General features: G+C 40.0%; 1 protein-coding gene across 1 annotated transcript in view; it reads right to left on the bottom strand.

The window, feature by feature from the left end:
• kcp (kielin cysteine rich BMP regulator) overlaps positions 1–15,616 on the bottom strand; it is a 109,094-nt gene that overhangs the window by 20,121 nt on the left and 73,357 nt on the right. The window contains exons 29-33 of the mRNA XM_061916815.1: positions 11,769–11,948; positions 11,429–11,693; positions 1,402–1,484; positions 1,238–1,331; positions 993–1,166 (exon numbers count right to left, since the gene is read on the bottom strand). Of these exons, the coding sequence (XP_061772799.1) occupies positions 993–1,166; positions 1,238–1,331; positions 1,402–1,484; positions 11,429–11,693; positions 11,769–11,948 (796 nt within the window). The remainder of the gene's footprint in view (positions 1–992; positions 1,167–1,237; positions 1,332–1,401; positions 1,485–11,428; positions 11,694–11,768; positions 11,949–15,616) is intronic.

The raw sequence follows: 15,616 nt of genomic DNA, 5'->3' as shown, positions 1-15,616 counted from the left end.
AGTTACAAGCTGTTGCCTTCCATTAAGAACAATAAATTCGTTTTTAGTATAAGTTTGCTGGTTTCAAGAAATGCAATGCCGAGCACATATTATGTCAAAATAATGGCACTAGCATTTACTTCATTTAAGAAAAATTTTCAACATATTGAGCAAAAAGGTCACTTTTTTTTTTCTACCAAGAAAAGTGCACTTGTTATTATTGAGAATATACTTATTTTAAGCTATTTTTGGGTTCATTGAGGTTAGCTAATTAGGGTCCGCCAGGTCCATTGCCAAAGGACTCCTAAAGGAGTCCTTTGGCAATGGGCCAAAGGATCTATTGAATTTCGTGCGTTTTATTCTTTGTTTCTTTCTTTATTATTATTATTATTCCGCACCTATGGGCTGTAATTTGACCCCCATAACATGCTGCAAAAAATGTCATTTTAGCCTCTTTGAGCTATAATTAGACCCCCTTAAAATGCTTCAAAGTGCAAGTTAAAGCTCTACTATGCAAAGCGAAAGCCATTTATCAACAACATCCAGAAACGCCGATCTGTAATTTGACCCCCTTAACATGCTTTAAAACTCACCAAATTTGACACACACATCGGGACTGTTGAAAATTGCCATCTAATAAAAAACCAAACCCCGAAAATCAAAATTGCGCTCTAGCGCCCCCTATGAAGAAACACAGACAAAACGGCTTGTAACTTCTGTTAGGAATGTCGCAGAGACATGAAATAAAAACCTCTATGTAGGTCTGACTAAGACCAGGGCTTGAGTGGCGGGGGCAGCAGCCAAAGCTGACCCAACCAACGCTGCTTGCAGCTTTAATTTGACTTGTTTTGCAGTCTTGACAAGCAAAATGTTCTTGTTCTATTGGCAGATCATTTTGCTTAGTTCAAATAAAAATGTTTTTTTCTTGTTTTTGAACACTGACTTTTTGCAATGCACAATCGCTGGCTGAGTAACAACATTATCAACGTTAGGAGGGTTTTAAAGTAGCCTACCTGCACACACAGGACAGCACTCTCCGGGCACGTAGATGAAGTTGGTGCACGGAGACAGGCAGCGTATTTGGGAGCAGGTGGTTACGCCGTCCACGCACATGCAGCTCCTGCAGTGAGACGAGTCGGCGAACCAGCTGCTGCCTTCTCTACGCTCCTCTCTGTCGAACATGCAGCCTGCCGGCGACACGTGTGTTTGTGCAGGTGGACTTGTTGACTCCTGTGCTTGTGACTGTGTTGGCGCTTACCTCGACATCGAGGGCAGCACGCTCCTGGATCGGTCACGTGATTCACGCAGGTCAGCTCGGGACACTGGGGGGACGTGCACTGCACCTCGCCAGCCTGCAACGTTCAACACGCTTCTTGGTGTTTGAAATAAAAGTGAACAGGAAACAAAGACAATAATTCCTACCTGACAGGTGCATGTGGAGCAGTGGTTTGAACCCAGGGTCCACACCTCCCCGTCATTGTACTCTTGTCCATCCAACATGCAAGCTATGGACAAAAAACTCAGTGTTTCTAACTATTAACAGTCCTCCATCCATCCATTTTCTACCGCTTGTCCCAATCGGGGTCGCTGGAGCCTATCTCAGCTGCATTCGGGCAGAAGGCGGTGTACACTCTGGACAAGTCGCCACCTTATCACAGGGCCAACACAGATAGACAGACAACATTCACACTCACACACTAGGCCTGGGCGATATGGCCATTTTTTTTATATTTTGATATTTTTAGGCCATGGGGGTCACCAACCTTTTTGAAAGCAAGAGCTCCTTCTTGTGTACTGATTAATGCGAAGGGCTACCAGTTTGATACACACTTAAATACATTTCCAGAAATAGCCAAATTGCTCAATTTACCTTCAATAAATAAATCTGTATATATATTTAAAAAATGGGTATTTCTGTCCGTCATTCCGTCGTACATTTTTTTTTTCATTTTCGGAAGGTTTTTTGTAGAGAATAAATGATGAAAAAAACACTTAATTGAACGGTTTAAAAGAGGAGAAAACACGAAAAAAATTTAAATAACATTTTGAAACAGTTTATTTTCAATTTTCAATTTTTCAAGCTATGGACAAAAAACTCAGTGTTTCTAACTATTAACAGTCCTCCATCCATCCATTTTCTACCGCTTGTCCCATTCGGGGTCGCAGGAGCCTATCTCAGCTGCATTCGGGCAGAAGGCGGTGTACACTCTGGACAAGTCGCCACCTCATCACAGGGCCAACACAGATAGACAGACAACATTCACACTAGGGACACTAGGGCTGGGCGATATGGCCATTTTTTTATATTTTGATATTTTTAGGCCATGTTACGATACACCAGGGGTCACCAACCTTTTTGAAAGCAAAAGCTACTTCTTAGGTACTGATTAATGCGAAGGGCTACCAGTTTGATACACACAAATAAATTGCCAGAAATAGCCAATTTGCTAAATTTACCTTCATTAAATAAATCTGTAAATATAAAAAAATGTGTATTTCTGTCTGTCATTCCGTCGTACATTTTTTTTTCCTTTTCGGAAGATTTTTTTGTAGAGAATAAATGATGAAAAAAACACTTAATTGAATGGTTTAAAAGAGGAGAAAACACGAAAAAAAATTAAATAACATTTTGAAACAGTTTATTTTCAATTTTCAATTTTCAATTTTTCAAGCTATGGACAAAAAACTCAAGTGTTTCTAACTATTAACAGTCCTCCATCCAACCATTTACTACCGCTTGTCCCAATCGGTGTCGCTGGAGCCTATCTCAGCTGTATTCGGGCAGAAGGCGGTGTAAACCCTGGACAAGTCGCCACCTCATCACAGGGCCAACACAGATAGACAAAGATTCACACACACACGAGGGCTGGGCAAAATGGCCATTTTTTTATATTTTGATATTTTTGGGCCATGTTACGATACACCAGGGGTCACCAACCTTTTTGAAACCAAGAGCTACTTCTTGGGTACTGATTAATGCGAAGGGCTACCAGTTTGACACACAAATAAATAAATTGCCAGAAATAGCCAATTTGCTCAATTTACCTTCATTAAATAAATCTGTATATATAAAAAAAATGGGTATTTCCGTCTGTCATTCCGTCGTACATTTTTTTTTTCATTTTCGGAAGGTTTTTTGTAGGGAATAAATGATGAAAAAAAACACTTAATTGAACGGTTTGAAAGAGGAGAAAACTAGAAAAAAATTAAAATAACATTTTGAAACAGTTTATTTTCAATTTTAAATTTTTCAAGCTATGGACAAAAAACTAAGTGTTTCTAACTATTAACAGTCCTCCATCCATCCATCCATTTTCTACCGCTTGTCCCAATCGGGGTCGCTGGAGCCTCTCTCAGCTGCATTCGGGCAGAAGGCGGTGTACACCCTGGACAAGTCGCCACCTCATCACATGGCCAACACGGATAGACAAACATTCACACTCACACACTAGGGCTGGGCAATATGGCCATTTTTTTATATTTTGATATTTTTAGGCCATGTTACGATACACCAGGGGTCACCAACCTTTTTGAAAGCAAGAGCTACTTCTTGGGTACTGATTAATGCGAAGGGCTACCAGTTTGATACACACTTAAATAAATTGCCAGAAATAGCCAATTTGCTCAATTTACCTTCAATAAATAAATCTGTATATATAAAAAAAATGGGTATTTCTGTCTGTCATTCCGTTGTACATTTTTTTTTCCTTTTCAGAAGGTTTTTTTGTAGAGAATAAATGATGAAAAAAACACTTAATTGAACGGTTTAAAAGAGGAGTGTCACACCTGGACATGGACTGGTTTTGCTTCTTCCACGCAAAGGATGATTGGCACGAGCCAGACGAGAGTGTAAGTACATATTTATTTATTTAAACACTATAATAAAAAATAAACAAACTAAGGGCGCTCACAAGGAGGTATATTACTAGACTACAAAATACAAACAGGAAAACAAAAACACTTGCACGATGGCATGAATGAACTATGGACATAAACAAAAAGACTTAGCACAAAAGCATTTAACTATGACTATATACAACAACTTACTTGACATGGAACTATGGACAAGGGCATGAAGAAGGTGCAGCAAGGGTAAGGTGTGCGCATGAAGGCAAGCAGGCAAGCAAAGTTCCCAGAACGATGAACAGAAAGCAAATTACTTAAGTAGTAGCGGTGGTAATGAGAAACAGGTGTGAGAGCTGAGGGACGGGGCGTGACTAGGATGGCAAGGTGAAAATCAATGGGTTGGCATGAAAACAAACAAAACCAGGAAATGCAAAACGTGAAACAAGAGTCCAAAAACAAAACAAATCATGACAAAACATAAATCTTGCTTAACAGGCATGACAAGGAGCAAACACGAAAAAAATTAAAATAAAATTTTGAAACATAGTTTATTTTCAATTTTGACTCTTTAAAATTCAAAATTCAACCGAAAAAAAATGAAGAGAAAAACTAGCTAATTCGAATCTTTTTGAAAAAATTAAAAAAAGAATTTATGGAACATCATTAGTAATTTTTCCTGATTAAGATTAATTTTGGAATTTCGATCACATGTTTTAAATAGGTTAAAATCCACTTTGAAAAAATATTTAAATTTGATTCTACAGATGTTCTAGATTTGCCAGAATATTTTTTTGGAATTTTAATCATAATAAGTTTGAATAAATATTTCACAAATATTTTTCGTCGAAAAAAAAGAAGCTAAAATGAAAAATTAAATAAAAATGTATTTATGATTCTTTACAATAAAAAAAATATATACTTGAACATTGATTTCAATTGTCAGGAAAGAAGAGGAAGGAATTTAAAAGGTAAAAAGGTATATGTGTTTAAAAATTCAAAAATAATTTTTAAGGTTGTATTTCTTCTCTAAAATTGTCTTTCTGAAAGTTATAAGAAGCACAGTAAAAAAATAAATGAATTCATTTAAACAAGTGAAGACCAAGTCTTTACAATATTTTCTTGGATTTTCAAATTCTATTTGAGTTTTGTCTCTCTTAGAATTAAAAATGTCGAGCAAAGCGAAACCAGCTTGCTAGTAAATAAATAAAATTTAAAAAATAGAGACAGCTCACTGGTAAGTGCTGCTATTTGAGCTATTTTTAGAACAGGCCAGCGGGCTACTCATCTGGTCCTTACAGGCTACCTGGTGCCCACGGGCACCACGTTGGTGACCCCTGCCATACACCATATATATCTCTATATTATGCATTTGCCTTGAATGAACACTTGATGCATATAATCACAGCTGTATGATGATTCTATGTGTCTACATTAAAACATTCTTCTTCATACTGCATTAATATATGCTACTTTTAAACTTTCATGCAGACATACACTAAAAGTGTATTTATGAAACACTTATTAAGCAATGGCACAAACATTCATGTCATTTCCAGAACAGAAAGTGCAAGATTGTCAGAGACATTTTAAAACAAGCCATGAGTGCACTTTTGTGCATGATGTCACTAAGATGACATATCAAAACAACACTAAATTAAAGTGCACTTTTTGTACAGAATGCCACGACAATAGTTCAAAACAAATAAAGTGCACTTTTGTGCATGATGTCACACAAGATATTTCAATAACTGTCAAAAATGAGCTGCGTAATAGGAAATCAAATAGTGTATGTCCTTCGCGATGTGGTAGGTTACTGCGGACATTATTTTCGCCTGTTGTTGATTTTTTTTCTTCATACGGTGTTAATGTGGAAATGGTTGCATCAGCATTTTGTTGGTGTGGCTCACTAGACCTAATACTGTACTGGGGCACACCTGGGGCACAAATACTTCATGTGAGCATGCAAAGCACGCAAGCAAAAACATTTTTAGCACTTATTTATCATAAAAAATACATAAATAGTGCTTTAAACTATGAAATCATATCAGATTATTTTGTATGGATATTTTATTAACCACCTGAAATTAACTAATGCATTTGACCTACTTGTGCACCTTTTTACTCCAGACTTCTAAACTGCTACTGGTAAAAGCAAAAATTTATTGCAGTAATCATCTGCAAATTTAACATCTACAAAAGTAAAACAAAAAGCACCCCTACATCTCTGGGTTCTTTTATATTATTTAATTTCCATTAATGGCAATGTGGCTAATCCTATTTCAGATACACAAAACTAGAAAATATACACAAAACAATAAAGCCACAGTAGTAGAATAAATGAACAACTGTTGTGTGTCTGTTCAGGGAATCATTTTCTGAGAAGTAAACTGTAACGTCTCCTTTTCATTTTTGCAAAGTGGTCAATCACTCTGGACGGACATGGAAATATTACAGTAACTGTTATACAGTTGTCCAGTGGTTCCCAACTGCTGTGTCGTGACATAAAAGTGGATTGTGTGTCATTTTCAGTGAGTTGCAGTCAGATGTGTGCATGAAAAAAAAAAAAAGTTTAGGGAGAAAAAAATCTAATTGTGGCAACAAAACCAGATATTTTTAGCCATTTTCCTAGTGACTATTAGTGAGTATTTTAGCAAAAGGCAAACCGACTAACAAGTTGGAGGAGGACTCAGGACAGACATGGAAATATATTTTTTTTAAATCTAAATGGGGCAACAAAACCCGATATTTTCAGCCATCTTTCTGAAAACAAATATAGAAATGTTACTATTTTTTCTGGAAACAAAACCAGATGCTTTAGCTGTAGCCATTTTTCTGGTGACAAAACAAGATTATTTTAGTCAAAGTCACACCGATTAACAAGACAAGTCTACTGTGCTATTTTTCTGTGAAATAAACTTGAATGATTTAAAAATTTGGCTCACGACTTGATGATATGGAAAAATGTTTTTCTTCCTGAAGATAAACCATTTGAGAAGCACTCAACTCACACATGCTTACTCCAAATCATCATTGATGCAGAACCAGCAGACAACAACCAACATTATGTTTCATGTTCATTGGAAATTCCCCCGACAGCTCGTACAGCAAATGAATATGTTTGTCTTGATACAAGGAATAACGTTAGCTAACTTAGCATCAACTTAAGACAATGATGTTGCCTAACTAGCTAGGTCTTCACTTACATCTCTCTTTCCTCGCTTCTTCTTCCCTGCTGCGCGCGAATAACTTTTTTAAATCCATCTAGGAGTTACAGTTTGAGTCAAATCAAAATCAAAATCAAAATGTAATTAACAAATTGTTGTTGGCTAACGTTACCTGCCTCACGCAGTGATTCGAACCCCCCCCCCCTCCCTCTCTCTCAACCGAAGTCTCGATCCACACGTGAATAAATTACCATATTAAGTAGCCATGTGCTCACTGTTTCGTGGAGTGAATACAGTAGCAATCAATTACCATACTAAGTAGTATGTGCGCTGTTGTCTATGTTATGTAGACTTAAAACTCTGAAGCGTTTTTTTTGGTGAAATTTTTACTGGGGCACTGAAGATCAACAGTGGGGCACGTGCCCCAGTGAAATATGTCTGGCGACGCCCCTGGTGTGGCCCTGGTCAGAGATGTTGACATGCGGAGTTTCAAGCACTCCTCATTTGAAAAGCGGGCGACTTTTCAAATGATGCTACATTAGCAGTGCTGCTACTTTTTGTAGCAATGCTTTTGCCGCATAAATGTTGAACATACTCCCGCTTGAAGCCAAACCACCGCCATAAGATGGATCTTGTGCTGTTTTTCATGGGAATTAATTATTCTTCCTTCATTTGTTACCAGATTGGCACCTTCTCTCTCTCGTATTACCACTCGCAACGCACCGTTAGCATCACAGCTAATGTTACCCATGTCTCTACCTCTCTGCTCCGCGAGGGCGTATGACGTTGCACGCGCGACAGTATGTGACAGTAGGTGCGCTTGTTTTACGTCTCTGTGAGAAGGAGAGACAAGAAGGAGTGGGAAAAGCCTGTAGTGTAATTCCCACAGCTAAAAGCAACTGCGTGAAAACGTATACTCCAATATCACCTTATCAGGGGTGTCAAACTCAAATACAGAGTGGGCCAACATTTTAAAATGAACAAAGCCAGGTGCCAAGATTGAACAAATGAACCTTTTAATAGGGACCCAAACAAGTTTTGCATTGAATATTGAACAAGCAAGGCTTGTATAACTTTATAGTGACAAGCAGAATTGAGTTTCAAATAATAATAACAATATTTAAAAAATATCAATGGCATATCAAATAAAAAAAAATAAAAATGGAATGCCTCTTCTCTATTTGCAGCCTTATGAGGTAAATATCAAAATAAACTTTTTCCACAGGCCAATAATAAATTTGAAAGTAAAATATAAATAAGGAATGAATCAAACATTCAAGCCTTGAAGTAGCAAGAGAAAGTGAATTAATAAAACGTTAATTATTGCTCAGTTTGTTACACTGATTTGCTTTAACAACGCTTATATAACCTAATAGTGCAAAATCAACTTTCAAAAAACAAACGGAAAAACATCACAGAAATAAAATTTAAATAAAAAATGTAATGCCTCTTTTCTATTTGCTGTCTTCTAATGTAAATATCAAAATTAACTTCTTTCACTAGCTAATAAATTTGAAAATAAAATAATGAGGTGGTCCGGGTTGGGGGGTGGCGGGGTTTGGTGGTAGCGGGGGTGGATATTGTAGCGTCCCGGAAGAGTTAGTGCTGCAAGGGGTTCTGGGTATTTGTTCTGTTGTGTTCATGTCGTGTTTCGGTGCGGTTGTTCTCCCAAATTGTGTTTGTCATTCTTGTTTGGTGTGGCTTCACAGTGTGGCGCATATTTGTAACAGTGTTAAAGTTGTTTATACGGCCACCCTCAGTGTGACCTGTACGGCTGTTGATCAAATATGCCCTGCATTCACTTGTGTGTGTGTGTGTGTGTGTGTGTGTGTGTGTGTGTACAAACCGCATATATTATGTGACTTGGCCGGAACGCTGTATGTATAGAGGAAAAGCGGACGTAACGACAGGTTGTGGAGAACGCTAAAGGCAGTGCCTTTAAGGCACGACCCCAATATTGTTGTTCGGGGAGAAATTCTGGAAAATGGTTGCCCCGGGAGATTTTCGGGAGGGGCACTGAACTTTGGGAGTCTCCCGGGAAAATCAGGAGGGTTGGCAAGTATGAGTATAAGCGGTGAATGCGTTGTTAATCCTGGCGGGCCAGCTCTAATGTTAATTTGATATTGCCTCAAGGGCCAAATGAAATTACACGGTGGGCCAAATTTGGCCCGCAGGCCAGAGTTTGACACCCATGCGCCATATAGTTATTTTCTATATCGCACAGAGACAAACCCACGATACATCCAGTATATCGATATAATGCCCAGCCCTACTAGGGACCATTTAGTGTTGCCAATCAACCTATCCCCAGGTGCATGTCTTTGGAGGTGGGAGGAAGCCGGAGTACCCGGAGGGAACCCACACAGTCACGGGGAGAACATGCAAACTCCACACAAAGATCCCGAGCCCACAACTGAACCCAGTGAGGCACACATACTAACCCCTATCCACCGTGCTGCCCATTAATAACAGTCCTAATTCATGTAATATGCCGTTAATAACATTATTTGACAGCTACAGTTGGATACTGTAACAGATTATTTTGACCATAGCTAATTGTACTCCAAATGTAAAATAGTCCATCACTGTGCAAGAAGTTTGGCTTGATTAGAGAGGAACAAAAATACGCAACAATCTTAATATTGGACTGAAAATATATATTTTTTAATTCTATTTAATATAATATAATTAAAAACTAATAATCATAAAATAGTATTGTGGTAACCATTTTTTGCTATTCATATTTTGGTAGTCCTGCTTCTATTAAGTTTATTATTTGTTGTTTGATGAATACTTGGGCCTACTGCACTACTGCATTTTGGTGGTGGTGATTGTGGTGGTGATTGATGAATACCTCGGCTTACTGTGCTACTGCACTTTAGTGTTGGTCCTTAAGGTTTTGGTAGCTATTTTTGTGTTATTTATATTTCTCTGGTACTGCATATATTAAGTTTGTGGAGGGAGGTGTGGCCAGCGGGCTTGCAGGAGCAAAGGTCACCGCCACTGTCGATGGTGCTGAGGACAAGAACCATCGGATAGGGGCGGGGCATGTGCTGACGGCGAGACACATAACATTAGAATTACTGCTAATATGTAGCATTATTTGAATAGTCACCCGCTCGAGGATGAGGGGTACTTGAAACTCCGCATGTCAACATCTCCGTTCAGTGCCACACCAACAAAATGCCCAAGCAACCATTTCCAGATCAACACCACATGAAAAAAATAGTCAACAATAGAAGGAGATGTCCGCAGGAACCTACCACATAGCGAAGGACATACACTATTTGATGTCCTATTACGCAGCTCATTTTTATTTGACAGTTATTGAAATATCTTTTGTGACATCATGCACAAAAGTGCACTTTATTTATTTTTAACTATTGTAGTGGCGTTCTGTTTTGGAAATGACATGAATGTTTGTGCCACTACTTAATAACTGTTTAATAAATACAGTTTAGCTCAATTGACTTGTGATTTCCCTCTCTGCATGAAAGTTTAAAAGTAGCATATATTAATGCAATATGAAGAAGAATGTTTTAATGTAGACACATACAATCATCATACTGCTGTGATTATATGCATCAAGTGTTTATCAAAAGGGAGGCATTTGGGTGGCATCCTGACCAGATGCCCGAACCACCTCATCTGGCTTCTCTCAATGTGGAGGAGCAGCGGCTTTACTTTGAGTTCCTCCCGGATGGCAGAGCTTCTCACCCTATCTCTAAGGGAGACCCCCGCCATCCGAGCCTCCTGTACCCGTGATCTTGTCCTTTCGGTCACAACCCAAAGCTCATGACCATAAGTGAGGATGGGATCGTAGATCGACCGGTAAATTGAGAGCTTTGCCTTCCGGCTCAGCTCCTTCTTCACCACAATGGATCTATACAGCGTCCGCATTACTGAAGACGCCACACCGATGCGCCTCTTGATCTCACCATCCACTCTTCCCTCACTCGTGAGGTACTTGAACTCCTCCACTTGGGGCAGGGTCTCTTCCCCAACCCGGAGATGGCACTCCACCCTTTTCCGGGAGAGAACCATGGACTTGGATGTGCTGATTCTCATCCCGGTCGCTCCAGTGAGAGCTGAAGATCTTGGCCAGATGAAGCCATTAGGACCACATCATCTGCAGAAAGCAGAGACCTAATCCTACAGCCACCAAACCGGATCCCCTCAACGCTCTGACTGCGCCTAGAAATTCTGTCCATAAAAGTTATGAACAGAATGGGTGACAAAGGGCAGCCTTGGCGGAGTCCAATCGAGATACTAAAAAAAGGCCACATGGCCCCGCCCTAGGCTGCATTACAACAAACGCACACATCCTCTGTCCATTGATTCTAAATTATTGAAATGAGCCGATCTTGTACTGCAATAATCATGTAAGAAAATAATGTTGAAAGTTCCAACGGTGTACATTACAAGATGGAGAGTAGTACCTGTGCACTCAGGGCAGCACTGGCCTGGCTTGGTGACGGCTCGGCTGCAGGGCGTGGGCGGGCACACCAGGGGCACGCAGGTGACCGTGCCTCTCACACATGTGCAGCGCTGGCAAGGTTTGGAGGAGGGGGAGAAAGTGTGGCCGAGGAAGCGGACCACACCCTCATACAGACAGGCGTCACAGGCGGGGCAGCAGGCGTCTGACGGGACGGGGTGGGAACACCGGACTGGACATGGTCTCCTCTGACAGCTCACCACTTCATTCTAAAGGGAATAGAGAAAACTGATCAATCCTGACATAATATGTGAGGTGTAAAAGGTTCCAACAAGATGACTGACCAGGCAGGAGCAGGAGGAGCAGGGGTCGGAGGGTGAAGGGAAGGATGATCCTGACCGGTATTCCTTCCCCTGATGGCGACAAATCCCGGAGCAGACGGGGCAGCACTCACCTGGCGGGGTCTCCGGATGCAAACAGGTGACGCTTGGACACGACACATGCGCACACACCACGCCGCCATTCTGCACGGAGACAAATGTCATTTTAGAACAAGACTGGACCCGTGTCCTGGGCCTGACGTTAAAGTGCATCCGGCAGTGGAGGCTCCTCTATGGGGTCTTGGGGCACTAGGAGGTTAACCCCTTTACTACTGTTACCCCAGGTGGCCCTTGCCAAAAGCCTAGTACCTGACTGACCCTTAGCCAGGGATACGGTGAAGACCTCAACAGCAGAAGACGGTAGATATAAGAACTACCACAAAGGCTGGGAGGTGGGGGAAGGCTGCAGCAGAAAAGGGTCCCCAGTCATCTTGGACTTCATGCCACTGGACCTAGACCCGATTTTTTGTCAAGGATGGTGTGGTGACTGTCTGTGCACCAGTCTCCCCACGTTAAACTAAGTCATGCACAGGTATCCTCCATAAAGGGATACACCCCCACCAGGAGGATCGTCATACTCGCTTCGGGTGACCGCCACTGTGCCGCAGTTATTGTCTGGTGTGCCGTGGGAAAATATGCAACTTTACCTAATCGGTCCCAAAAATATACGGGCGTTTCCTCTCCGCTGCGGGCGCACCTCCTCACGGCTGCAGGAAATGTGTAATCAGCGCACCTGCCTGGGATGAACGGGCTGCCTTCATAAGCTCGCACAACCTGCCATGCTGGGCCGGAGTATAGTCTTCAGTTGGTGTACAGTAAGCGATCATCCTGCTTGATGCAATCCTGCTCTCTCTGTGTTTTGCCCCTCCGTGTTCTCAGTGTGTTTTCTTGTGTCGCCCCGCAGTACCCTCCGTCGCCTGGAAAGTTAGCTGTGCATCTCACATTTTCCCGAATCCCCCTCTGGACTCTGTCTGCTTCCCTCGATCCTTGACTTCCCTGGCTTTGGACTCAGACCTTAAACCTTCTCTCTCCACTGGACTTCCTCGTATCTCGTTCAACACACTTGGTGACACACACTTCAGCTAACCACACACATAGTCTTACACTATACACACTTTTGTATTATGTCACACTCCATTTCCTTAATTTATTAGTTAGTATTGTTTTATTATATATATATATATATATATATATATATATATATATATATATATATATATATATATATATATATATATATATATATATATATATATATATACATTATTGAACATTACCACCCTCTGGTGTCTGCCGTCATCTCCCCCTTGTAGACCATAACAGAACTAAGCAAGATGATCTGCCAGTAGAACAAGAAAATTTGGCTTGTCAAGACTTTCCAAAACAAAGTAAAATTAGCTAACCTCAATGAACCCAAAAATAGCTTAAAATAAGTATATTCTCACTAGTAACAAGTGCACTTTTCTTGGTAGGAAAAAAATGAGACCTTTTTGCTCAATATGTTGAAAAATATTCTTAAATGAAGTAAATGCTAGTGCCATTATCTTGACATAATGATATGCGCTCGGCGTCATGATTATTTAAAATCATGCTTGAAGGAAGAAATAATTACTTTAAAAAAGTAGTTTTATACTTGGGAGTGTTGATGACACAGCTTTGCAACACTTGATATTCTAGTTTAAAGAATGTTTTACTCAATGTCATCACATCTCAGCAACAAGCTGTAATATCTTTAAGAACCAAAACCCTTAAAACAAGTAAAACACTCTCACATAAAGTCTGCTTAGTGAGAAGAATTATCTTATCAGACAGAAAATAAGCAAATATAACCCTTATTTAAGATATTTCATCTTACTTAGATTTCAGTTTTTGCAGTGTAGTTAATTGCTTTGTAAATGTCCGAACGTGTCGGGATGATGGTTTGTTGTGATCGCGATATACAGACCACAGTGGGAGGCAGGGTGCAGGTAAAAAAAGGTATGTAATGCTTAAACCACAATTGGACAAAAGGGAAAGGGAAAGGGAAAGGGAAAGGCAATGGCTATGCAAAACGAAAGTAAAGCTGAACTGGCTACAAAGTAAACAGAAACAGCAAAACCTTACGGCGTCCACAAAGTACATCTGTACATTACATGACAATCAACAATGTCCACACAAAGGCTAGCAACAACGCAAATAGTATTACTTGCTAACACAAAGCAGGTGCGAGAAATAGCGCTTGAAGGAAGACATGAAACTGCTACAGGAAAACACCAACAAAACAGGAAAAGCCACCAAAAAATACAGCGCATTACACTGCAAAAAGTGAAATCTATGTAAGATTAAATATCTCACATAAGGGGGATATTTGCTTATTTTCTGTGTGATAAGAAAATTCTTCTCTCTAAGCAGATTTCATGTTAGGGTCTTTTATTTGTTTTAGGGTTTTGGTCCTAAATGGGGACGGCGTGGCGCAGTTGGGAGAGTGGCCGTGCCAGCAACATGAGGGTTCCTGGTTCGATCCCCACCTTCTACCAACCACGTCACGTCCGTTGTGTCCTTGACCAAGACACTTCACCCTGGCTCCTGATGGGTCGTGGTTAGTGCCTTACATGGCAGCTCCCTCCATCAGTGTGTGAATGTGTGTGTGAATGGGTGAATGTGGAAGTAGTGTCAAAGCGCTTTGAGTACCTTGACGGTAGAAAAGCGCTATACAAGTGTAACCCATTTTACCATTTATTATTATGTCAAGATAATGGCACTAGTATTTACTTCATTTAAGAATATTTTTCAACAGAAAAAAGGTCTATTTTTTTGCTACCAAGAAAAGTGCACTTGTTATTAGTGAGAATATACTTATTTTAAGCTTATTTTGGGTTCTTTGAGGTTAGCTAATTAGGGACCGTGTGTACCTTTGGGACAGAGAACCCTATTGTATTTCTAAGGTTTTATTATTATTATTATACCGCCGCCTCTTTCAGCTGTAATTTGACCCTCTTAACATGTTTTAAAACCCACCAAATTTTATACACACATCAGGACTGGCAAAAATTGCCATCTAATGAAAACAACAACAACCCAAACCTTAAAATTGCGCTCTAGCGCCCCCTAGGAAAAAAACGACAAAACTGCTTGTAACTTCCGTTAGGAATGTCGTAGAGACATGAAACAAAAACCTCTATGTAGGTCTGACTTAGACTCAGATTTCATAAGCTGACATCCTTCAGAAAAAATCAACAAAAAGTTGGCAAAAAACCCTTCAAAACAAAAATTTCCTAAACTATTTCATTTTTGCCTCTTTGAGCTGTAATTTGACCGCCTTAAAATGCTTTAAAACTCACCAAACTGGACACACACATCAGGACGGGCAAAAATTGCGATCAAATAAAAAAAATAAAAATAAAAAAAACTCAAAATTGCTCTCTACTGCCCCCTAGGAATAAAACATTGACAAAACTGCTTCTAGGAAGAAAACACAGACAAAACTGCTTGTAACTTCCGGTAGGAATGTCATAGAGCATGGGTCACCAACGCGGTGCCCGCGGGCACCAGGTAGCCCGCCCGTAAAGACCAGATGAGTAGCCTGCGAGCCTGTTCTAAAAATAGCTCAAATAGCAGCACTTACCAGTGAGCTGCCTTTATTTTTTTAAATTGTATTTATTTACTAGCGAGCTGGTCTCGCTTTGCTTGCCATTTTTAATTCTAAGAGAGACAAAACTCAAATAGAATTTGAAAATCCAAGAAAATATTTTAAAGACTTGGTCTTCACTTGTTTAAATAAATGCATTTATTTTTCTACTTTGCTTCTTATAACTTTCAGAAAGACAATTTTA

This window comes from Nerophis ophidion, linkage group LG12 (genome assembly GCF_033978795.1).
Source record: "Nerophis ophidion isolate RoL-2023_Sa linkage group LG12, RoL_Noph_v1.0, whole genome shotgun sequence".
Taxonomy (NCBI): domain Eukaryota; kingdom Metazoa; phylum Chordata; class Actinopteri; order Syngnathiformes; family Syngnathidae; genus Nerophis; species Nerophis ophidion.
The sequence above is the reverse complement of the archived record's forward strand: the minus strand, read 5'-3'. Positions and strand labels throughout refer to the sequence as shown.